At 43.0% G+C, this 26,653-nt stretch overlaps 1 protein-coding gene across 10 annotated transcripts in view; it reads right to left on the reverse strand.

The window, feature by feature from the left end:
• Window positions 1–26,653, reverse strand: part of BNC1 (basonuclin zinc finger protein 1) — a 329,666-nt gene that overhangs the window by 285,506 nt on the left and 17,507 nt on the right. Inside the window, exon 1 of one of the 10 annotated variants that reach the window (XM_073568531.1) lies at window positions 6,775–6,831. The exons of 8 other annotated variants lie outside the window; for them this stretch is intronic. In XM_073568531.1, coding sequence (XP_073424632.1) covers window positions 6,775–6,794 — 20 coding nt within the window. In that variant the 5' untranslated portion in view covers window positions 6,795–6,831. Of the gene's footprint in view, window positions 1–6,774; window positions 6,832–26,653 lie in introns of those variants that run through there. One more of the 10 variants, XM_073568536.1, reaches the window with a different exon arrangement.

A 26,653-nucleotide genomic window follows, 5' to 3' on the forward strand; every position in this document is an offset into this window, starting at 1 on the left:
AACATGCCTAGGTTCTTTTTTATCTAAGTGGTTAAAAAAAATTCCATAGTTTGCAAATTAAAAAAACAAAAAACTTGCGCCTACTTCCTGAGACCCATAGCATCTCCTTTTTTATGGTTTTATTTTGAATGGGGTGAAAGGAGGGCGATTTAAACTTTTTTAAAAAATATTTTTAAATCTATTTTTCTTTAACTTTCAGCATGCTTCAATAGACTCCATGGGAGACTAGAAGCTGCCACAACTTTATCGGCTCTGCTACATAGAGGCGATGCTCAGACCGCCTTTATGTAGCAGAATTACTGCATTGCTATGAGCGTCGACCACAGGGTGGCGCTTATAGAAATCCAGCATCAACAACCATAGAGGTCTCAAGGAGACCTCTGGTTGTTATGCCAATGAGCTGATGACCCCTGATCACGTGACGGGGGTCAGCGGTGCACGTATTTCCGGCCCGATGGCCGAAAACGTGCGTTAAATGCCGCTGTCAGAGTTTGACAGTGGCATGGCACTTAACTAGTTAATAGGCACGGGTGGATCGCGATTCCACCTGTGCCTATTTCTGGCACATGTCAGCTGTTTAAAACAGCTGACATGTCCCGGCTTTGATGTGGGCTCACCGCCGGAGCCCATATCAAAGCGGGGTACTGCCATCGGACATACTATCCCGTCGGATGGTAGCAAGGGGTTAAATCCTCAACATGCCAATTTCTGAAACAGATGTGGAAAATCGGCAGGTAAAAAAAAAATACACATACTTTTTGTGTATTTCTGGCGTGAAAATGCATGAAATCTTTATATGACTATTACTAACATTTTTTCAAAGTCAAAGACCAGGAATTATCACAAACAAAGCAGCTTAATTTAAATGAGGACCTACCAAAACAAAGAAAATAAATGAAGTGTCAAAATGTGATAAAAATGGAAAAAACTTAATGGGTGTAGAAACAATGAATATAATCTAAAAACTCACCACAAACTCTCATTGTGGGATCTTTGCTTTATGAGGGCACACTGCAGTTCAAAGGATCTTTGTGGTGTATTTTTTTTTATTTAAACAAAAGCTAATGAGTGATGGACAGCTTGTGGGGAAGGTGGCTTGACGGACAGACTTGACTGGAAGTAGGAGGGGACGATTTGTGCACTATAGCCGGAGATTGGCAATGACAGAAAGGTAACAGCAGGGAAAGACAGAAAAGGGAGTGCAGTACCGAAATTTGACCACAATGATGGCAGGGGGGAGTGTAGTTCAGGACTTGACATCAGCTTACGGCTATAGAAACTGCTTAGTCATGGGGGGCGGGGAGATAGGAACCCAGGAGGGAAATTCCCAGTGAGAGAGAGGATAAATAGGACTGGTTGGGGTTCCAGAGAGGCTAGTCCCGGGAGGAGCTCAACAGAGGAGGACTCAGGACAGAAGACTGAGAACGGTAAAGAGCTCGACCAGGGGACTAACAAGAGAAGACAGTCAGGGGGGTGGCCCTGACACGACGTACCGCAGGACAGATGAGGCCCCGGGAGTACCGACTGGACGACAACCTTGGGCAGGTGAAGCGCTGGTGGTAGACTGGTCTAGGACAGCCCCAGCGAAAGATCCGCGAGGGATGTTATCACGACTAAAGGGAAGGTGAAAGGTACCCGGGCCTGGAATCGAAGAGCTGTAAAGGAACTGCGGTGCATGGCTAAGGTCGTCAGGAGGACGGCCAATAAACCCGGATCTGTTACAACTGACTTCTGCCTCCATCTCGTCTTTGCCGCGTCCCCTACCACAAGCTCACTAATGGCCGAGGATGTATAGTATCCTTCCAGCTATCCATCTAACACACACTTCCTTTTTCATATTTAAACAAGTTTAGTGAAACTATAGAAAATCCCTGTTAGTTAATGGGGCCTTTGTGACACTAAATTCAATGGTCGCAAACAAAGCAATTTTTATGCATACTTGCGGAATCCATTGTGGGAAAAAAACTCAATTACCTTAAAGAGTAGAGGAGCACAGACCTGAAATAAAGGTCCAGAAACAATTCCGCCTGTGTTCCCTTCTTGTAAAAAAAAGCGCACCCATCAAAGTTTTTCTCCTCTTAATATATTGCAATAATAATAATAATAATATAGCTCTATGCACTTAAAATTGCTCATTTTGCCTTTCTACCTAGCTAATGCTTCTCATTTCTCTGCTCTGCGTAGGAACAGGAAGTCTCCTGTCCCTGCATTTATCATCCCCCTCTTCAACTCCTGAACCAGCTGCTCCCTCCTCCCCCTGCATGGAACGTTAGCAGTGACTCATGACTTGTGCAGTTAAAATTGACTTCTTGTTTCAACATAGAGGTTAGAAGGATTCAGTTAGTCAGTTTTAATCATGTGATGTCATAGATATAATGGAAAAGAGAAAAAATAGCTGGGTAGAAGGGCAAAAGGAGCAATTGTATTCACACAGTGCTAAATAATATGAGGATTGCAAAATATTAAGTGGACAAAAATTTTGATGGGAAAGCTTCTTTAAGTAAACTAGAGGTAAATTTGATAGAAAGCTAACTGAACTAGGTTTTTTGGATATGTGAGAAATTGAAAATATCAGAAGAAAAACCAAACATGTGAGGGCAGCACATGGACGATGTCTATGCATATGCAGTTACTTCTTGGATTTAAAGCCAGGATGCCAATCATGACTGTGCTGCCAAGCGAAATTCTCTGCACGGTGGTCCTTATTAGAGATGAACAAACCTTTCAAGGTTTGGTTCGCCAAACCCCATTAAATTCAATGGAAGGCAAAACCGAATGTAGGCACAACACTCTTAAGAGCTGAGAAAAAAATTCCCAAACAACTAAAATTAGGTGTAGACACCATGAAAAGTGGCATAAATTGGCTGGCTGCTGTGCTGAGAGGGGGTGGAATACAGAGAACAGGAAAAACTGCTGGACTGTGAGTGAGGTGCAGGCAGAGATGTTATGATGGATTGAGAAAGATGTGTAATGCTAGATGACACAAAAACAGCAGTCATGTCCATTTCCTTAACAGCTGACGGGCTCTCACTCACCCCAACTTTAGGGGGAAAACAAGTGGAGTTTATGAGGCTGGATACTTGAGTGAGAAGACTTGGCACAGTGACGAAGGAGGAAGAAGCAGATTTGGTTGATCGGATGGCCGAAGGTTGGTGAGCTCCACTAGTCCGCATTTTAGTGCAGTGAGATTCCCACATTAAGGCATGTTAATTGCGCTTGTGCCGATTCATGCATGTAGTTGTCAAATTATAGCAATTTTTGCCTCTACTGAGTTTATTTTTTAAATTTGGCAGATAACGCGAGTTGAGTCATCCTTTGTGGTCTGAAAAAAAGGCCCAGCCTAGACAACCCTTGCCGCCCCTGTGAACTATACACTTGCGACCAGTGCTGGTCACAGCCAGAGTTATGGCTAAGGTTGCAGTGATTGTCATGGTTGCATCACTTCTTCCCCACAGTCTGTTGAGCGTTTGGAAATTTGTGATGCAGGGTGAATCCAGGGTGATTGGGGTGCCTCCTCTGAGGATTGTACTGTATGTGATGTTAAGGTGCAGGAAGAGGAGGAGAGGACACTTGATGCAGCGTTTGTTCAATTGAGCTTTCATTCACATTAACAGCTAACCCAAGTACACGTTGAACACCAAGCCTATACCTCCTTCCATCACAACCTTGCTTTTTCCCCAATCATGTTCTTTGTAGCCTTCCTTTCTTGTAACGGCTGTTTTACAACCCTAAGCAACCTTAGGCCCACATCTGTCAGTCACCTGTCACTAAACGAACAATCACTGTTATATACCTAACAATGTTTAAGTGGAAATTTGGCCTTCTGGTTTGTCACTGAAACAGTTTTATCACAAACGATTTGGATTAGCCAATTTGGCTCCTTGCTGCACCCCAATATTAGGCCTAACCATTTTTATGTGGTGTTGCTTTTTATATGGCGAGGGACATGTGGTTACGGCAGTCAATCACAGAAGACCTTGCGTCATGATGTGGTGGATGATTTCTGCGCCCTGCTGGCTGCTGGCTGCCGGGATCAACAAACAAAGTTAATGGGGGCGGGGGGGGGGGGGGGGGAGTGCACTGCTCCTAACCTCTCACACCCCTCCCCTCATCAAACATGTCCCCTCGCTGATCATACAGCATTACTATCCTAGCCAAAGTAATAGCAGAAACATTAGTGGAAATGCGATGATTTACCGAACTGTGAATGCTCATGAAATTGAACACTAATACGAATGTGCCTCATTCATGCCGAATTTGAGATTGGTGAATGTTTTCTGAAAGTTCGCTGACCTCTAGTCCTAATGTGTGCGCACAAGCAAACCGGATATACCTGCACACTCTTGATACTTTATGTAAATTCTCTGTGAAAAATATTGGAGATATAATTGCATGTCAATCATTTGTATCCAATTTGGCCTGGGATTATAAAAAAAAACCCTTTAGTAAGTAGCTAGCTCAGCAGAGGGGACAAGCCTCAAAAGACTGATTGACAGATCTCACACCTTTGGAGCAGCTCAGCAAAAAGGCTTGCTTGCCAGGTGGATATCATGAGGTCTTAATGGCTTTGTTGAGTCAGCTATTATTTCAAGGAGAATAAGGACTAAAGGCCCCGTCACACTAAGCGACTTACCAGCGATCCCGACACCGATATCAAGGTGTCAGGATCGCTAGTAAGTCGCTATGTGATCGCTGGTGAGCTGTCACACAGACAGCTTCACCAGTGATCTGCACAGCGATGCCGAGCGCCCGGCATCGCTGGCCATCGCTGTAAGAAATAGAATCAAAATAAAAAATAGTTATTCTCACCTTCCGACGTTCCGTTCAGCCATCCTGCATCTCTCCACGCTCCGGTCCCAGTGATCCTTTGCACGAATGACCGCGAGATGTCATGGTCTCGAGGGATAACAAAGTCTCGCGGTCATTTGTGCAAAGGATCACTGCAACCGGAGCGTGGAGAGAGGCAGGATGGCTGAACGGGACGTCGGAAGGTGAGAATAACTATATTTTTTATTTTTTTTACTATTTTTTACACCTGATCGCTGGTCTCACGCAGCGATGCGTGCTGGCCAGCGGGAGACCAGCGACCAAAGAAATGTCCAGAGGTTTCTTCCAGCGATCAGCGATACCGGCAGGGGGGCCGCTCGCTGATTGCTGTCACACACAGCGATCTCGCTGGTGAGATCGCTGTTACGTCACAAAAGTTGTGACTCAGCAGCGATCTCGCTAACGAGATCGCTTAGTGTGACGGGGCCTTTATAAGCCCTGAACACACTAGTCACATTTTCATTATCTTTGGACAAGACTGAATGACTTCCAAGGTCTCAATCCTTTCTAGCACCCAGGGGTATGGAGATACATAGAACAGCTACAAGAAGCCAAGTAGCAAAAGCGTGCTTGGTCTTAATGCATAGCAGGGGCCCAATCGGATCGGACTGCATCAGAACTGCCTCGCTAGGTCCATCCAGAGTTATGATCTTTCATAGGTTTTGGGAGATTTAGCTACAAACCTCCATGGGAGGGGATTTAGGTTCAGCCCAGAGGGCAGTGACCCAAAGAGGATAAAGCTAGTTTCAAGGAATGTGGTCTCACTTTCTGGTGCACGTGGTCCACTTCGAAAGGGAGGGGGTCATGTCGATTAATGTGCTGCGAAGGAAGTAGGACCCAGGCTGCCACGAGAAGTGGTGAGTTCTCCTTCAATGGAAGTCTTCAAACAGAGGCTGGACAGACATCTGACTGGGATGATTTAGCGAATCCTGCTTTGAGCAGGGGGTTGGACCAGATGGCCCAGGAGGTCCCTTCCAACTCTACGATTCTATGATTCTATGGTTGACCATGCCCCCTGCGTCCCAGTGCACCCATGATATAACATCAGCCAGTAATTGACATTCTGCTTATACATTTTGTCCTACCACTATTTGCATATCTGACTATTGTATATGTGTAACCATTGTGTATATAGTGTACAGTCTAGTGTGCCATTAAGGCAATTAAATACATAATTTAACCTTGGATTGCTCTTTTATCTTGATCCACAAATCCACACGCCCTTTTTGGTGTTTAATTTTTCATGACACCAGGGCTGATTTCTAGCCAGATATAACCCTGTTAACTGACCAGGCGTATCTTGAGCGAGAAACTGGTGGCAGTTTTACCAGGCGCTTTTTTACTGGTGCTAGTGAAAGGGGCCTCTCAGGTTTGTTAGTGGGTGTGCTGCCACATCCTTTCACTCCCCGTGCCTCCACGAACCCATGTTAACAAGGGGTGTGTGTGTGTGTGTGTGAGAAACTGGTGCAGAACATCACATTGGTGAAAGCGAGGAGATCATATCATGTGATCTTGCTGACGTGATAGTGACGTCAGGCGGGGTGTCAAGGTGCAGGTTCGTCACCGTTTGTGGTAGCGGAGGGATTCTGCGTGATATCTGGTGTCATCCTTCACATTCTCTTTTTCTGAATTCTTTATAGACATGAACATTTTTCATGCCTTCTCCCTTTCCTCAATAATCAAGGTAATAGTGATCTAGTTTAACAAAACTTGCCCATCTGTCCAAAAGAATTAACTCCTGAACTTGTAAATTATTATACGATGGCAGACTGGCAATAGAAAAACCTGGTTTTAATCTCTTGACAGGCTTGATAGCAGTGCTACCAGGGCGGGTCTCAACCACTAGAAAAGCTCTTGCTAGAAGACATTTGAAAAGTCATAAATATAATTGCAAATGCAGGAGGCATAAACGTGACAGGGCATGCCACCAGTGAAGTTGCTAAATACCGTTGATTGTGACTTGCCATGTGACGCAGAGATGCCGTCTGAGCATGCCAATCCACTGTTCTTTGCTGTAAATGCCACCTAGGGGGAAACATTATTTTTGAGCTGTTAATATAAATGTACAGCTTTGGACTCAGTCTAATCATTACAATATAAAACTGTATAACTAGCAATTCACTAAAATGTTGTCAGCTAACCCTTAACTGGGGAGTTTTAGATAACATTTTACAGAGGCAGAAGATTTGCTTAGGTCCTAGAAGTTCTACAAAATATACAAAAAAAAGTGAGTCATCAGGTGATAGAAGCTCCTGTGCTTTTAGGTATTTTACAGATGAAAAATATCACAAATATAATAAACTTTTTGGCTGCTTTGACTTTTTTTACTGCTTTTTTTTACTGTTTTGACTGCTTTTTGACACTTTGCGTTTTTGCTGGGTTTTTTTAAAGCAGCTTTTTAGAAATCTCATGCACACACTTTGTGTTTTTTTTCCTGACTGAATTGGAAAACTTCTGCTTTTTCGAAAATTACAGCATGTCATTTATTTCAGCGGTTTTGCAGCGTTTTTTTTTCCACCCACAGAAGAAGATAAACTGCAAAAACGCAGAAAAAAAAATAAATAAATAAAATCAGTTTTTGCAGCATTTCTAGTAAAAAGAAATAACAGGTACAGCAGGAAGTGAAAACCTATTTATTTTTGTGACTTTCCCAGATTGAAATCAAAATGTCTTGGTGTCCGCACCTCAGAATGGCAGTTAGGATTAGTACAGTTTGATTAAAATTAGTGATGTGTGTGTAAAAAAAAAAAAAAAAAAAGCAAAGACAAATTGCCTGACTAATGTGTGAAATTAAACAATACCTGACCAACTCAATGTCTCTACCAATGTGTGAAAGTAAACAATGCCCGACCAACAATGCACTGCCAAAGTCTTAATGCCCCGTCTCACATAGCAAGATCGTTGGTGAGATCGCTGAAACGTCACATATTTTGTGTCGCAATAGCGACCTCCACAGCGATCTTGCTATAAGTGACCCATAGCGGTGACCGGGCCCCACTGTGATCTCGCTGATCGTGCTCGAATGTCCTGGGCCATTTTTTGATCACTGGTGTCCCGCTGGTCAGCATGCATTTTTGTGTTTGACGCTGACGAGCGACCTCATTGACGACTCAGAACTCAGGGACACAGGCGGGAGTCATCAGAATAGCTGCTGTGTGACAAGGTCCCAACGACCGCCGTGGTCGTTATATGGATCGCCGGATTGTTGCTGGGTCGCTGAGTAGATCTGCCTGTTTGACAGCTTACTAGCGACCATTTAGCGACGTACCAGCGATCCTTACCAGGTCGTATCGTTGTCGGGATTGCTGGTGCGTCGCGTAGTGTAACGGTACCTTTAGGTAAATGATGACTGACAAAGTCAACTCCCCCCAAGATTTACCTTTGCAATTGTGCATTTTTTTAATTGGGCATTTTTTCATTGGGCATTCATTTACTCAAGGCTCTGGTCTGCCCAGTCAAATAATATAAAAAGAAATCCGGCAGCGCTGCTCGCCCCCTCTGTCTAGACCTATGTAAGGTGGACAGTATGAGTTTGAGTTTGGGTCTGGTCTTTCCCCATATAAAGGATGAGGTCAATGAATTTAGACCAGAGAAAAAGGATTTAGGGATCAATACTATACTATGTTGGAGGGAATAATTAAGCTTTGGGAGTAGTATTGGATCGCCCGCCAGAGCAGTGGGGTACTCGGTACCGGGCCGGTATCTCAGAGGGAAGTGTCACAGTAGTGGTGACCTGGTCCGTGGCCCTGGGCGTCCATGTAAAAGGGGGTGAAATGTGGCTGATTAAAGTTTATAAGTGGATGATTCGTGACGCCACCTGTGGTTTCTGGTCAGTTTGACCAGCGCTGCAGGGTTGCTTCTCTGGGACAGATGGTGTGGTGCAGCAATGATGTTGAAGCTCCCCACAGGTGGAGCTGTAGTCCCAGGGCAGAGTAGATGAGGTTATAAATGGGGAGATGGTGTAAAGAAGTAGATGTAGCAGAGCCGGGTGTAAGGCGCAGGAAAAAGTGGAGGACACAAGGGCATGTAGTTCCAAAGGCTTTACTCACAGTCTGGTGCGCACAGATGCCCACTTCAGTGCCGTGTCCTCCAGGTCAGGGGCTCAGCCAACTCCCAGGCAAGGTAAAGTACACCTTTCCAGCACTCCTCCAACATGTGCTTTCTCTGAACATCTCCACACTAGCGCCTAATCTGAAGTACTTGCAGTTGCGTATTAAACTCAAGTTCCTCCTTCTTGATGTTACTTAGAACTCTACTTGTACGGCAGACAGCTGTAGCCTGCTTCAGGGACTTGCTATCATGTCCCGGCTCACCCACGTTGCTGCTGTGCCCCCAAGTCTTAGATGGGAATAAAGTGGTGACGACTTATATTCCTCTGGTTTCTGCTGCAGGAACATCAGTATCCATACAACCTCGGAGACCGGACTCCAGCCATGCGCTTCAAACTTGAGGAAGGGCTCTGCTCCAGGGCTCTTAGTTCTCTTCTCCATACGTTCCACACTAATCTTTCTTCCGTCTGAAGAATCAGGCTTTCTATAGCTCTTTCCTGTGCCAGCAGCTCCAGGTCACAGGAGTCTGCTGCAGCACTTCCTTCACTCCATCCCTCTCTGGGGATCTTCTGTCACCAAATGACCTTTTCCTAATATTCTCTCTTGTGCAGTCTAAGCTCCACCCACCTCCCAGCACGCTTCATGTTCCAAGCAGGGAGACACAAAGGTTGCTCTGCTACACTACTGGTGTGCGTGTGGGATGTGAGTGTTGGAGTGTGGTCAGGTGTCTCCACCTTACCTGGATAGTGGGGTACCACACCTCAGGAGGAGGTGCAGTACCTCTGTGGCGACTGAACCCTCAGGGAAGCCACAGTATCATTTTAATTAAGTTGATACGTCCAGAGACAGATAATGGTAATTTGCTCCAAATAGCGAATTTGAGCTTGACAAGTTCCAACAGTGGGAGAATATCGAGTTGTAAATAAAGTTTACTGTTTTTTGGGATATTTATTCCCAGGTATTTAAAATTAGTTACAACAGGCAGTGGAGGTAACATTTCAAGGTGATCTATTGGACCGTGGAAGAGAGGCATTAAAGTGGATTCATCCCAGTTTAGATATAATCCCAAATAATTATTAAATTTGTCTATTGTGGCAATCACATGTGGTAACGTTTCTTCTGTGTTGTCCATGAATATCACCATGTCGTCAGCATATAAGCCAATGGTGTCCAAACGGCCCGCTATATCTATACCCTTAATGACCGGAATGGATTTTACACTTATCACCAGTGCTTCGATCGCGAGAGCAAAGAGGGCTGGGGAGAGGGGATACCCCTGATGTGTTCCCCTTGCCAATGAGATTGATTCAGATAGAGTTATTTATTTATTATTATTCAGGCTTTTGGTTTCATATACATTGCATCAATCCACTTCTGAAATTTAGAACCAAAACCATAATTTTGTAAACATGCGGATAAGAAGGACCGCTCAAGGGAGTCAAAGGCCTTAGCTGCGTCTAATGAGTCCAAGGCCCACTTATTATCTGGCACCAGGGAGCTGTACTGAACCACTGACTGAACTCTCCTAATATTAATAGACATATTCTTTCTGGGCATAAAACCGGTCTGGATGTATTATTTCAAGTATCACGGAATTCAGTCTAGTTGCCAGGATCTTAGTGAAGATCTTATAGTCCACATTTACCAGCGATATGGGGTGATATGACCCACAGTCAAGTGTTCTTTCCCCTCTTTCTTAAGAATTATTATATTTGCCTCATAAAAGGAGTCTGGTAGAGAGCCTCTCCCAATTTTCCCAAAACACCTTTAGGAGGAGTGGCGCCAAAACATCCCGATACTTCCTGTACATTTCTATGGGAAACCCATCCAACCCAGGTGCTTTCCCAGAGGTTAGATCTGCAATAGCTACATTTATTTTCTCTATACAGTAAAGTCTGCATCCAGAAAGGCTTGTTGAGTTGGGCCTAACGTGGGAACTGTACATCTGATAAGTATCCAAGACATTCCAAACTGCTGAAACTACCTTTGGAGCTATATAATGTTTTATAGTAATCATGTATGCAAATTGCCTCTTCAGAAAGAAAGAGGCCTTTTTCTCTACAGCGCCACCTATAGGTAGTAGCGATCCTACAAGTCACAATCAACCCTTTAACGAGTCTTGCAATAACAGCCAAATCAGAATCTCAATTTGCAGACACGGTGTTTCGAGCTATTGGCTCTCGTCAGAGCAAAATATAAGATCTGATTTGGCTAGGTGAGAGGCTCTGGACTATAGTAATCATGGAAACATTGGAGTATGTCATCAGTTGTGGTTACTGTCGAATTATCAGGCTTTCGAATTTGAAGTATGGTACTAGATGTGTTATGCTGGTGCACTATAAATGCCAGTAGTTTGCTGGATTGATTCCCCAGTTCAAAATATGACTGACTTGTAAAGAATAGTTTACGTTTAGATTTGGTATCCATATATTGAGTATAGTCTATAGGAGTTCAACCACTTAATTCTATTTTCATTTGTCTGGTTAGCTATATAAGTTGCCTCCGAATCCCTCAGGCGCCTCTCCATTTCATCATCCTTCCTTGATGTCTTCCGCTTAATGCAAGTAATTGTAGAAGACAAACATTCCCTTAAATATGCCTTAAGGCCATCCCAGAACAAATTATTATTTTGGGGTTCAGGGTGAAATGAAATGAAGTAGTTCAAATGGTCCAGAGTCCTGTCATTGGGGCCTATCAATTTCAGCCAAAATGGGTTTAGCTTCCAAAATATACCGTGACTTGCCTGGCTGAATCTGAGTTTAAGTATTATTGGACTATGGTCTGAAATACCCCTGTTCCCATGCTCCACATTCCCCACCCACATCGCTAGGTTACTGGAACCAAATATATAGTCTAAACGGGATAAAGTCTAATGGATGAGTGACAGGTAATCTCTAACTTTAGGATGACGCATCCTCCATAGATCCACCCAACCCCTACCCTTCATGAGTTATGATAACGGGGATGGAGAGGGAGTGGCCCCAGAGACCCCATGATCCAGTCTAAGTCTATCGAGACAATTATCCATAACAAGATTAAAATCTCCCATGCACATGACTAATGCATCCGGATAATTTAGGGCAAAGCTTACTGCCTTTTTAATAACTGACGTATTGGCCGGGGGTGGGTTATAAACACACTATTACGTAGTTTTTCATATTTACGGATGCATGCACAAAAACAAAACGACCCTCAGGGTCTTTCCGAGCTTCCTTAACCTCCCATCTAATGTCACTATGGATTAACAAGGACTCCCTCTCTAGAGTAACTAGTATGAAATGCATGTATAGACCATTGTACCCATGGTTTCCGCACACAACGGGCCGAATCCCTGGTCAGATGTGTCTCAACCAGGGCCACAATGTGAGAGTGGTGACGCTTAATCTGGGAAAAAACCTTAACTCTTTCTGGGGGATCGAAGACCTCTCATATTCCAGGTCCTACATATTACTTCAGATCCCATGTTCCCTTATCCAGACATGATATACATTGTCACACATAATAAACCTTAGAGATAGCACAATTGATGTTCTCGCAGCAGCATCTATATAAACCTTAACCAACAATACTAAAGCAAGAAAAAACAAAGTAAGATTCAAAAAGGAGCACAATCTCATGCTTCTGTTGCAGTCCCAAAAGAGGGTACCCTCACTGAACACAGTGTCCGGTATTGATGTTATATTGGACGCTGGCAGAAAGAGCTCCTATCTTTACAGATATCAAGAAGTTCCATTTCCCCATACACCCATGTAGGGACGACAGTAGATAAATCAGGGTAACTTTCCATTTGCTCCCGTGTGGGATCGACTCCGCTGGGGTTGTACAAAATATGGAGGAGCCTTCATAAACAATTTGAAGTGGAGCTGGGTAAGTCATTGAATATAGAATATTCCTTTCCTTGAGTTGTTTCTTGATCTCCATAAATTGAGCCCGCTGCTTCTGCAGCTCCATAGAAAAATCTGGAAAAATTGAAATTGTGGCGTTCTTGAATTTGGGACTTTTTTGCCTTGCCATACGGAGGATAGTGTCTCTGTCTCTGCAATTCAGGAGGTGCACCAAAAGAGTCGAAGGTTCAGTCAGGTCCCCCGCTGCAATCCATCATAAGGGGTTAACTAGTTTACAACACGGACCGAAGCTAATGCTACCGGCCCTGCTGTAAACCACTGCAGAATGAATGAATTCATCTCTGCGCAGGTGCCCCGGCTGACCGGGGATTAACTAATAAGTGTGGGAAAGTTTCTGAACTTTTTCCCACACTGTCAGTTCACCTCCGGTCAGCTGGGGACTCCGTGCAGCCTCAGTGACGTCAGCGATAGTCAATGAGGCTGTGCGAAGTCCTCGCCTGACCTGAGGTGAACTCAGGAGCGTGGGAAAAAGTTCAGAAATGTCCCCATGCTTATTAGTTCATCACTGGTCCCTGTTGTAAACTAGTCAACCCGTTGTGATGGATTGCAGTGGGGGACCTGACTGAACAGCATAGAGAGGTATGGATATTGTTGGTTTTTTATTTTGTGTTTTTTTTTTTACAGCACAACAAGGGATTCTGTTCGATTAGCAGAATAATACATTTGGTCAAAAACTTTGTGTGATTATTTCGTTAAAAGAATTTTTAATTAATGTGTGTGTGTGTGTCTGTCTTTTTTAATCCTTTACTACTATAGGATTAATAATGGATAGGTGTCTTATTGACACCTCTCAATAGCAAGGTGACATTAACCCATTATTATTAACCCATGAGCCACCGCTAAAGGCAATGGGAATAGAGAGGCTAAGTGCCAGAAAAGGCGCATCTTATGGGGTGGCTGGGGCAGATTTTTTTTTTTTGCTAGGGGAGGGCCAAAAACAATGGTCCCTCCCTAGGCTATTAATATCTGTCCTCAGTCACTGGCTTTCCCTCTCTCACGGAGAAATTACCGCGTGAGCCCACACAATTTTTTACAATGAATTTACCCATTAATTTAACACCTACATGTCCAAAATTTTACACACATACCCCAATCTAATTATTAGTCAAAGACATATAAAAAACTAAATGAAATGAAATGGTTTACTGTATTTAAACCATGTGTCATTTCATGTCGGGTACTATAATGATTTTACAGAAGCCGGAAATTGATTTAGCGGCTATTATGCTATGTAGAACTCAATGAAATATAAATAGAATACAAATATATATATATATATATATATATACATATATATACACACACACACACGCATATATACATATATATACACACACACATACATATATGTCTATGTATTCTGTGTGTCTATTCTTTATTAAACATGTCAGTCTGATTTTACTGTATCGCAAAATGAATTGCCGGCTTTTGTTAAAGGACACCGGTGCGTATTTCTCGCAAGTCCGTGTGTAATCTGTAGTTTTCTCGCCCCCATAGACTTGCATTGGTGTTTTACGGACGTAATACGCCGACAATTGCAGCATGCTGCGATTTTCTCAGCCCGTATAATATGGCCGAGAAAAAAAAAAAAAAATTGGCTGAGGGGAGCTGCCCCATAGATTAACATTGGTCCGAGTGCAATGCGTTGTTTTTGCGCATAGTACTCATCCGTATTTCTCGCTAGTGGGACGCTGGCTGTAGGAAGAAAAAGCCGGATTACTTACCGGTAATGCTCTTTTAATGAGTCCACGACAGCACCCACTGGAGGTATCGGATCTGCCCCATTGAAACAGGAAACCCTACAGAAAGATAAAAGGGGGCGGTCCGCCTTTCCTCCTCAGTTTTGTATTTCAGAGTACCAGGATGACCGCCAAGAGTTAGGCAATGTTCTTGCATTTTTAAGTGTTAACTTATTTACTTTTAGGAGACACACTTTAATATGTTATGTATTTATTATTATTGCTATCTTCATAGGGAGGGAAGTGAGCGGCTGCTGTCGTGGACTCATTAAAAGAGCTTTACCGGTAAGTAATCCGGCTTTTTACCCTTCGCCACGACAGCACCCACTGGAGAGATTCCAGAGACAATCACCTGGGTGGGACCACCGTGCCAAGGACAGTCCTGCCAAAGCTTAGGTCAGAAGTTGATGAATGGTCAAGTCTATAGTGATTATAGAAGGTAGAAGGGGTTGACCAAATTGCCGCCTTACATATGGCTTCGATTGGAACGTCTCCCCTCTCGGCCCAGGAGGATGCCATTGCTCTAGTAGAATGCGCTCTGATATTCTCCAGAGGATCTTCACTTCTCGCGGATTAGGCTAATCGGATGGCATCCCTGATCCACCTGGATATGGTGCTCTTCGTGACTCTGTATCCGTACCCTTTTTTACAGCCCTGAAAAGATATGAACAGAGCCCTGCACTGCTTCCAGCTCCTGGATCTCTCAATGTATTTTAAGACAGCTCTTCTAACATCCAAGGTGTGGAATTTCTGTTCCTCAGGAGTGGAGGGGTCTCTAAAAGAAGGTTGGGAGGAGTATCTCTTGAGATCTATTGAATTTTGTTGATATCTTAGGAAGGCCTGAGAGTTATTCGGCGCTGCCCGGCGTGCTCCTAAGTGAGACCGGGTGGCCCTTCCCGGACCTGGTCATCACCTCTATCCCAGACGAGGGGGGAGCCGTCTAACAGGAACTCCCCCGACGCTGCCTCTGGACCGCAGCCCCTGCCGTTCTCACGGATACTGCACAGGCGGCGTGCACTGGCCCAGGTATGTATTCCTGAAGGATAATCCTGGGGTTCCCTGGGAACAGGAAACCAAAACTGAGGAGGAAAGGAGGACCGCCCCCTTTGATCTTTCTGTAGGGTTTCCTGTTCCAATGGGGCGGATCCGATACCTCCAGTATGTCCAGTGGGTGCTGTCGTGGCGAAGGGTAAAAAGGTGTCTATATGGCACCAAAAAGCCCATTATAATATATATTTGGCTTATAAAAGACTGATAAAGTGAAAAAAATACCTTTATTACGGTACATACAAAAGTGCACAGAAGACAATTAAAAAAACACTTAACAGTGGAAACCAAAGTGAGACTGATTTATCCGTATTAGAAGGGTCCATACTATAATAAATATGGACACACAAACAATCTCCCAAACAGCCAGAAAATGTGGGCTGAGTAGAATACAATATAAGAGCTAGTTGCTACCAATGGTACAGAGAAAAAAAAATGATGCAACAAACGATAGTAAAATAGATGACATCACATGCAATGAAATAAAAGTAATCTATACACTGTATATTAAACTGAGTGTGTGTATGTATATGTATCAAGCCACGCCCACTGCACATAGCCCCGCTCACTGGTGACTGGAGAGCAGGGTTGGAGAGGGAATGTGCGGGATGCGGGTGGAGAGCCAGGCTGCGGAGGCAGAGAGAGCGGGGCTGCGGAGGGAGCGAAAGCGGGGCTGCGGAGGGAGAGCAGGGCTGTTAAGGGTGAGAGTGGGACACACAGTTAGTTAATATGCCCAGGCACCGCCGGGCTCTTCAGCTAGTATAAATATAAAAGAGGAAAACAAGTCCTGGGATGGAGAGCATGTGCAAAAGGATCCTAGAGGGAATAAAGAGAATACCTCAATTCAGTATGGAATAAGACAAGAATGCTGACATTGATAACCAACACAACCCAATACATATAATTGAGGCAAAAACTCTAAATTCAATTATTACACCAAAAAACATGAGTCTAAATTGCCAAATGTACAAATTTTATTGAATGCAAAAACATGATATACAATAATCAATACAAAATACAGATAAAAAAGGACACTGCTATCCAAAAGGGGAGCCTATATTGCACAATTGCCAAAAGCTGTATATACCAATAGACTCAGTGCATAAAGATCTCATACATATATTAGATAGAGATTACATCCATGAGAAATACATCTAGTCTAAAAAAGACCTTTCACAGTGAAAGCAGACATTACTAATCACCAAATTCATATGGATTCCTAGGTATACATATTGTACCACTCGGTTAACCAAGTACCTTGACCATATGACATAAGGGTATAAGTCCAATCAATATTTAAGCAAATAAAGAGATGTTCGCACCAAAGTACTTACATAGTTAAAGTATGGCACTGGCTTCCCTATCCCTTCCCTAGGTACTTGGTTAACCGAGTGGTACAATATGTATACCTAGGAATCCATATGAATTTGGTGATTAGTAATGTCTGCTTTCACTGTGAAAGGTCTTTTTTAGACTAGATGTATTTCTCATGGATGTAATCTCTATCTAATATACAGTATGTATGAGATCTTTATGCACTGAGTCTATTGGTATATACAGCTTTTGGCAATTGTGCAATATAGGCTCCCCTTCTTTTGGATAGCAGTGTCCTTTTTTATCTGTATTTTGTATTGATTATTGTATATCATGTTTTTGCATTCAATAAAATTTGTACATTTGGCAATTTAGACTCAAGAATGCTGACATGAATAAATGCAACTAAGCAAAAAAATTAAAGAAATAAGTGGGAGAGAGCAAGATGCACAAGTTTTTTATGTTGCAGATTTTCTGTACCTAATAAGTAAATTAGATTGCGGGTTTATTTTTCTTTGCGTTTTTATCGCTTTTTTAATGGTTTTTTTGGTAGGTCATGTTTTAAATAAAGTCGCTTTGTTTGATACTTCCTGATATTTGGCTTTCACATTACTTTACTGATACAGTCGTTCATGGATTATAGTACATGTGTTTTTAGTGCATTTTTGCAGCGGAAAAACACTAAATATGCATTTTGTCTTGCCAATTTTCTGCCTCATGCAATTCTAGTGTGCATTAGATTCCATAAATCCCATCCACTTTGCTTAAACGTTGAAATGTTGCATATTTTGGAGCAGCAAATATAATTAGCGTCAAAAACCCACCAAAAACTCATTGTGGGAACTTAACTTTAACGCCCGGAGCTTTTTTCGGTTTTGCGTTCTCATTATTCGCTCCCCTTCTTCCCAGAGCCATAGCCTTTTTATTTTTCTGTAGATATGGCCACTAGAGGGCTTATTTTTTGCATGAAGAATTGCACTTTTGAACGACACCATTGGTTTTATCATGTTGTGTACTAGAAAACGGGAAAAAAATTCCAAGTGGGGTGAAATTGCAAAAAAACGTGCAATCCCACAATTTTTTTTTGTTTGGCTTTTTTACCATGTTCACTGACCAGCCACTAGGATTGTCCAGGTCATTACGAGTTCATAGACACCAAACACATCTAGGTTCTTTTTAATCTAAGTGGTGAAAAAAAAATTCCAAACTTTGCCAAATAAAAAAAATGTTGAGTCATTTTCCAATACCCTTAGCGTCTCCATTTTCCGTGATCTCGGGTTGGGTGAGGGCTTCTGATTGCCTGTTGTTATTGCACTTTAATGCAATGTTGCAGCGACCAAAAAAACGTAATTCAGGCGTTTTGACTTTTTCTCACTACATTGTTTAGTGATCAGGTTAATCCTTTTTTTTTTTTATTATTGATAGATTGGGCGATTCTGAAAGCGGCGATACCAAATATGTCTATGTTTGATTTTATTTTTATGGTTTTATTTTGAATGGGGCGAAATGGGGGGGTGATTTGAACCTTTATATATGCTGTTCGTATTTCCGGTGCAATTGTCGGAAGCGCTTATTAAATACCGCTGTCAAGAGTTTGACAGCTGCATTTAACTGGTTATGAGCCGTGGGTGGATCGCAATACCACCCGAGGCTATTGCGGGGACATGTCGGCTGTTCAAAACAGCTGACATATCCCGGAAAAGATGTGGGCTCACCGCCAGAGCCCACATCAAAGGGAGGGAGTCCAACATCAGCGTAAATAAATGACCGATGTTGGAAAGAGGTTAAAAAGCATATTGCATGATTGTTTTTCTACTGAGTCAATGGCAGGTGTGAACAATTGTATAGATAAATCCTGCATTCTGACAGTCAATGGAAAGTTGCAAAGGCTTACAGTGGGCACGGAAAGTATTCAGACCCCTTTAAATGTTTCACTCTGTTTCATTGCAGCCATTTGGTCATTCAAAAAAGTTCTTTTTTTTTTCATTAATGTGCACTCTGCACCCCATCTTGACTGAAAAAAACAAAAATGTAGAAATTTTTGCAAATTTATTAAAAAAAAAAAACTGAAATATCACATGGTCATAAGTATTCAGACCCTTTGCTCAGACACTCATATTTTAAGGCACATGCTGTTCATTTCCTTGTGATCCTTCTTGAGATGGTTCTACTCCTTCACTGGAGTCCAGCTGTGTCTAATTAAACTGATAGGACTTGATTTGTAAAGGCAGACACCGGTCTATATAAGACCTCACAGCTCACACTGCATGTCAGACCAAATGAGAATCATGAGGTCAAAGGAACTGGCCATGGAGCTTGGAGACAGAACTGTGGCAAGGCACATACCTGGCCAAGGTTACAAAAGAATTTCAGCAGTACTCAAGGTGCCTAAGAGCACAGTGGCCTCCATAATCCTTAGATGGAAGAAGTTTGGGACCACCAGAAGTCTTCCTAGACCTTGCCGTCCAGCCAAACTGAGCAATCATGGGAAAAGAGCCTTGGTGAGAGAGGTAAAGAAGAACCCCAAGATCACTGTGGCTGAGCTCCACAGATGCAGTAGGGAGATGGGAGAAAGTTCCACAAAGTCAACTGTCACTGCAGCCCTCCACTAGTCGGGCCTTTATGGCAGAGTGCCCCAACAGAAGCCTCTCCTCAGTGCAAGACATATGAAAGCCCACATACAACTTGCTAAAAAACACATGAAGGACTCCCAGACTATAAGAAATAAGTATTCTCTGATCTGATGAAACGAAGATAGAACTTTGTGGTAATAATTCTAAGCGGTATGTGTGGAGAAAACAGGCACTGCTCATCACGTGGCCAAAACAATCCCAACAGTGAAACATGGTGGTGGCAGCATCATGCTATGGGAGTGTTTATCAGCTGCAGGGTCAGGATGACTGGTTGCAATTGAAGGAAACGTGAATGCGGTCAAGTACAGAGATATCCTGGATGAAAACCTCTTCCAGAGTTCTCTGGACCTCACCCTCCAACAAGACAATGACCCTAAGCACACAGCGAAAATAACAAAGGAGTGGCTTCAGAACTCTGTGACCATTCTTGACTGGCCCAGCCACAGCCCTGCCCTAAACCCAATTGAGCATCTCTGGAGACCTGAAAATGGCTGTCCACCAATGTTCACCATCCAACCTGATAGAACTGGAGAAGATCTGCAAGGAAGAATGGCAGAGGATCCCCAAATCCAGGTGTGAAAAACTCGTTGCATCATTCCCAAGATTTCTCATAGCTGTACTAGCTCAAAAAGGTGCTTCCACTCAATACTGAGCAAAAGGTCTGAATACTTATGACCATGTGATGTTTCAGCTTTTCTTTAATACATTTTCAAAAATTTCTACATTTCTATTTTTTTTTCAGTCAAGATAGGGTGCAGAGTGTACATTAATGAGAAAAAAAATGAAGTTTTTTGAATTTATCAAATGGCTGCAATGAAACAAATGTAAAGGGGTCTGAATACTTTCCATACCCACTGTATGTGAACACACGCATTGTCAGGATTAAACAGTTTTATAGAGGCTTTTTCAAATGAAAACTGGATCCACGGTGAAGCATATAAATCTATCTAAAAAGCAGTTTTTCTATAGGAATCTCAATGGGTTAAAAATATTAGAAAAACATCTGTGAACCTGATCATTGTACAGTAAATAGAGAGCCACCACTCCCATTATATACACCAAATATGGGGCTTGTACACAATGGGCAGAGAGCCCAAGAGTATGTGAAAATGAAACATTAAAAAAAAAAAAATTCTGCCACAGATATTGCTATAGTAATCTTTCATCACAAAATCCACATGAATGTGTCCCAGCTTTTGCTGCACATGTAAGGAGGAAGACCGGGCTGCGGGTACCTGTAACTGAGCCGGGTCCGGAACTGCATCCCATGTTTCCCAGGGAAAGGAATAGGGGGCCAGACAGGCCCCATGACCCGAGCAGTGGGGGCGTGTTTAAACAGGGAACCCTGCCAGAAGCTGAGAGAAAAGCTTGCAAAGTGGTAGTAGGGTTCCCTCCATCAGAGTGCGAGTAGCAAAGTGAGCAGCGCACTTGGCACCCGAAGCATCGGCGCTGTGACGGACTGCAGCAGACAGCTCCCGATGCCACCAGCGAGACAGCTAGAGTAGGATGCACTGCGCGCTCAGTGATAGTAAAGTCGGCGTATGTGCAGAGAGCCCAGGACTGGATACAGGACAGTACTGTTGTGAACTCCCTTGCTCGGATTTCTTAGCTGAAGCTCCCTCTGCTGGTTATTGAGAGTAGTGGAGCAGGGCAGGTGGATGGAGGTTCTCCACCTGACGATAATTGGGAATCTGGGATTGCTGGCTGGGAGCATATAATGGAACTGGCTGCTCTTGAAGCTTGCTGGTGATTTTTTTCCTCAGTGTGCATTTGAAGCTTTTTTGTCCCCTGCCTGATCTGCATGTTCAGCTTAGCTATTATTTTGCTAATCCTTTGCATCTAATCTGGTTGTGTCTTTTTTTTGCTTTCTGTTTTGCTGTTAGGGTTCAGCGTGCTCCCTGCTGGGGCAGCGCTAGGCCCTGCTTCGGGCAGCGCTGGGCCCTGCTTCATATGTTGCAGCTTGATCAGTCCCCTGTTATGTTAGTATCTTTTTGCTTGCTGCCAGTTTATACCAGAGTGCCGATCTAGCGGGGGTGAGAGCGTGTGATCTCAGGTTTTTTCGTTATCAGAAGTGTTGGACTTTTTCAGGGTTTTGTGTGTGTTTGCAGACAGTATCTTTTTCTGTCTTGTCTAGACCGCTTGGGCACCACCATTTGCTCAGTCTGTTCTCTGCCTGTGTTTGTGTCTCATCTTGTCTGACCGACAATATATGTTTGGGGGCTGTCTATTCCTTTGAGGATATGCTCCGGGGCAGTTTAGATTTCATCTTTCTGTCTTTAGGCTTAGTTAGTCCTCCGGCTGTGACAAAGCGTCTAGGGCATCGTAGGAACGCTCCACGGCTACTGCTAGTTGTGCAGATAGGATCAGGGGTCTGCAACCCGCTTAGTTATCAACCTCTCTGGTCTTCTGGAGGCTTAGCCTGTTCCTGCCATCCTCCTCGGTGACCCATTCATAACACAGTACCCTGCGGACCTTACTGCCTGACAGCATATCAAAATCCTCGTTTAACCCCCCGGATTGCTGCAGCTATTGTTGCATTGGCTGCACCAGCTTATGAACTAGGGGCTCAGCGGAAGGTACTGGAGACCGACCGCTGCCGCCAGAAGACGGATTGCTAACCTTGGACCCCCCTTGAGGACAAGTTGCCGACAGCTACAAGGATTACTACTCTCATCGGAACATTTGCTGAGGAAACCATAGACAGGATAAGTTTACTGAGTGAACTGTTGCTATTTTTGCTATTCACCTTTATTCTTTCCCAGTTTAACTGTTTATCTCCCTGCGAGGAGTACCTTGATTGTTAATTAAATTTGTTAACCATTGCTCTGCCTCCTGTTTGTCACTGCATCCCACAACCTACTTACACACATATGCAACATATTTTACTAATAGCAGAAATCAGAATGCTGGACATACAAAATGGACTTTTTGGTGGGATTTTAAAAGTTGTTATGCACAACATCAATACAAACAATCTTGTCCAACGTAACCGATAAAAATTGTGTTGTTCCTGATATAAGGATCTTGACTTTTAGTTGAGATGAATCTGTGCTGCACTTTATGTACATGCTTAGTAGTGAGGCAGTGCTGTGGAGTTAGAGACGTGGAATCGGAGTTGGAAGTCAGGGAAATTGAGGAGTTGGAGTCAGAGTCGGAGGTTTGGCTTACCGACTCCACAACCCTGATTATAGGCATACAGTCAGACCATATGATGATCCTGTTGCAAATTTCAGCCTTCAACAAAATCATTTAATCCCATAAGGACCAAGCCACTTTGTAGGTTAATGCCCAGGCCTAAAGTTTGAAATCTGACCATTGTCACTTTATGTGGTTATAACTCTGGAACGCTTCAACGGATCCCACTGATTTGGAGACCGTTTTTTCGTGACACATTGTACTTCATGATGGTGATAAAATTTCTTCGATATGACTTACACTTATTTGTGAAAAAAATCGTAAATTTGGCAAAAGGTTTAAAAACTTAACAATTTAAGCTTTTATTTGTTATGCCCTTAAATCAGAGAGCTATGTCACACAAAATAGTTAATAAATAAAATTTCCCACATGTCTACTTTACAACAGCACCATTTTTTTTTAAACAATTTTTTGGTTAGGAAGTTATAAGGGTTAAAAGTTGACCAGCGATCTCCCATTTTTGAACAATTTCCCAAACCTTTTTTTTGGGGGGGGGACCACGTCACATTTGAAGGGACTTTGGGGACCTATATTACAGAAATTACCAAAAAGTGACACCATTCTAAAAACTGCACCCCTCAAGCTGTTCAACACCACATTCAAGAAATTGATTAACCCTTCATGTGCATCAAAAAGAACTGAAGCAATGTGGAAGGAAAAAAAAAAAAAAAGAACATTTAACTTCTTTTTCCCCCCTCACAATTTTTTTTTTTTTACTTCGGACTCAATTTTTTTTATTTTCTCTAGGGTATCAGGAGAAAATGAACGCTATTATTTGTTGTCCAATTTCTCTTGAGTATGCAGATACCCATGTGTGGAGGAAGAACACTGTTTGGGCACCCGGTTGGGCTTGGAAGGGAAGAAGCACCGTTTGACTTTTTGAAAGTTAAATTGGCTGGAATCTACAGCGGACCCAATGTCGTGTTTGAAGAACCCCCCCCCCACACAAGTGACACCATTTTGGAAATTAAGCCCCTCAAGGAACTTTTCTAGATGTGTGGTGAGCATCTTGAACCACATTTTCCCCACAAAATTTTTCTTTTAGCCCCAAATTTTTTATTTTCTCAAGATTAACAGGAGAAAATGATGGACCTCAAAATTTTTGGTGCAATTTCTCCAGAGTGCACCAATACCCCATGTGTGGGTGAAAACTACTTTTGAGGCACAGTGTAAAGTTCAGAAGGGAAGAAGCGCTGTATTGGAGTTCAGATTTTGCTGGAATGATTTGAGGGTGCCATGTTACATTAGCAGAGCACTTGAGGTGCCAGAACAGCAGAAACTCCCCATAAGTGGTCATTTTACAAACTGCACCTCTTCATGAATTCATCTAAGGGTTCAGTGATCATATTGACACCACGGTTGTGTTACAGAAGTTTATATTATTGGGCGGTGAATAATAATTTCTTCCACTAAAATGTTGATTTAACCCCAATTTTTTTATTTTTATAAAAGGTTAATAGTAAAAAATAGACATCTCAGTTTGTTGTGCAATTTCTCCTGAGTGTGCCAACACCCTGCATGTAATCAGGAACTACTTTTGAGGCACAGTGCAAAGCTCAAAAAGGAAGGAGCGCCATATTATTGTGCAGATTTTACGATTATGGTTTGAGGGTGCCCTTCCCCGCCGGAAGAGCCCCCGAGGTGCCAGAACAGCACAACTCATCATAAGTGACCCCATTTACAAAATACACCTGTTGATAAATTAATCTAGGGTTCAGTGATCATATTGAAACCACAAGTGTGCCACAGAATTTTATACCATTGGGTAGTGAAGAAAAAAAAAAAAAAACTGTAAATACATTTTTACCCCCCAAATTTTGTGTTAGCCCCAGATTTTACATTTTCACACGGGAAAATGGGTAAAAATGGCACCAGAATTTGTCCCACAATTTCTGCTGAATGTAGAATACCCCATATGTGGCTGCATAGTGCTGATTAGCCACATGATACTCGGGAGTGTCATTTGCCTCCTGGAACGCAGATTTTCCTAGAATAGTTTGTGCACTCCTTTTACAAAGCCCCTAAGTGCAAGAGAGCAGAATCACCCCCCTCAAGTGACTCCATTTTGGAAATTATACCCCTGCCAAACAAGGGGACACTGAAGTTGGTTTATACACAGTGGGGCTCAGAAGAGAATGACCAGTACGTTGTGGTGACCAGTACGTTATGCCCAACCCGTACATCTGGAGGCATGCGCCCGTAAGTTCGCATTTCTGAAGCGATGAGAGCCTGCCTAACATGAGGATGCAATTATGTGGTTTAGGTACACTGTGGGGCTCAGAAGAGGGTAGGGCATTTGGATTTGGGAGGAGAGAATTTGCTAAAATTGCTTTTGAGGGGCCAGGAGCAATATCGTTTTTCCAGAGCTTTTTTACTACCAGTAACGTGGAAGCACTCTATATTTCCGTTAACAGATGACAGACCTAAGTGGGAACTTTTTTTGTGAATTGAGTTGAAGCTTTTATTGGGAACATGTTACTTGACATTTGGGATCACATTTATCCAGTGCTCTACGCTGACCACTTAATTTTGGCTTCCATCTAAATCTCTGAGTGACTTGATTCAGATTAAACCCCCGAGATCGCTATGTGTGACAGCGATCAGCGAGCGGCCCCCCTGCCGGTATCGCTGATCGCTGCAAGAAATCTCTGGACATTTCTTTGGTCGCTGGTCTCCTGCTGACCAGCACGCATCGCTGTGTGTGACAGGCGGGAGACCAGCGATCAGGTGTAAAAAATAAAAAAAAATAAAAAATATAGTTATTCTCACCTTCCGACGTCCCGTTCAGCCATCCTGCCTCTCTCCACGCTCCGGTCCCAGTGATCCGTTGCACAAATGACCGCGAGACTTTCTTATTCCTCGAGACCGTGACATCTCGCGGTCATTCGTGCAAAGGATCACTGGGACCGGAGCGTGGAGAGAGGCAGGATGGCTGAACGGGACGTCGGAAGGTGAGAATAACTATATTTTTTATTTTGATTCTATTTTTTTCAGCGATGGCCAGCGATGCCGGGCGCTCGGCATCGCTGTGCTGATCGCTGGTGAAGCTGTCTGTGTGACAGCTCACCAGCGATCACATAGCGACTTACTAGCGATCCTGACACCTTGATATCGGTGTCGGGATCGCTGGTATGTCGCTTAGTGTGACAGGGCCTCTAGTCTGGACTCTGTCTGACCTCTGTTCCTCATGCGATATAAGTGATAAGACAAATTTATTCTTTGCGTCCGTGCGATTACAGTGATACCAGATTTATACTTTTTTTTATGTTTGGCTGCAATCACACACACTAAAAAAGGGTTTGTTTTTTTTTGCAAGAAGGTTTTGCGTCACCATTTTCCATATTTTGGTTGACAGTCATGTCATGACTTGTTTTCTGCAGGACGAGATAAAGTTTTTATTGGTATCATTTTCGGTCACATGACTTTCTTGATCGCTTTCTATTCCGATTTTTGTGGAGGCAGAATGAACAAAAACCAGCTATTCAGGAATTGTTTTTTTTTCCAGTTCTGCGTGCGGTAAAATTGCTAAGGCCTCTTTATTCTTCGGTTCAGTACGATTACAGGGATACCATAATATAATATATATATCTCAAAAAAATAAAGGAAACACTTAAACACCAGAATATAACTCCAATTGAATCAAACTAATGTGAAATCAAACTGTCCACTTAGGAAGCAACACTGATTGACAATCAATTTCACATGCTGTTGTGCAAATGGAATAGACAACAGATGGAAATTATTGCCAATTATCAAAATATTCAGAATTGAGAGTGCTCAGTGGTTGATACATTTTAATGGCTAACTGAAAAGATGGTAACACATTGCAAGCTTTCGAGACTACTCAGGTCTCTTCATCAGGCACTGACTAATACAAAATCTGAAGAATCACATATTTATGCACAATACAGCACAAAAAAAATGCAATAGATAAGACAAGTGAC

Source organism: Dendrobates tinctorius, unplaced genomic scaffold, assembly GCF_039654945.1.
Source record: "Dendrobates tinctorius isolate UK_male_01 unplaced genomic scaffold, ASM3965494v1 ptg000022l, whole genome shotgun sequence".
Classification (NCBI taxonomy): Eukaryota; Metazoa; Chordata; class Amphibia; order Anura; family Dendrobatidae; genus Dendrobates; species Dendrobates tinctorius.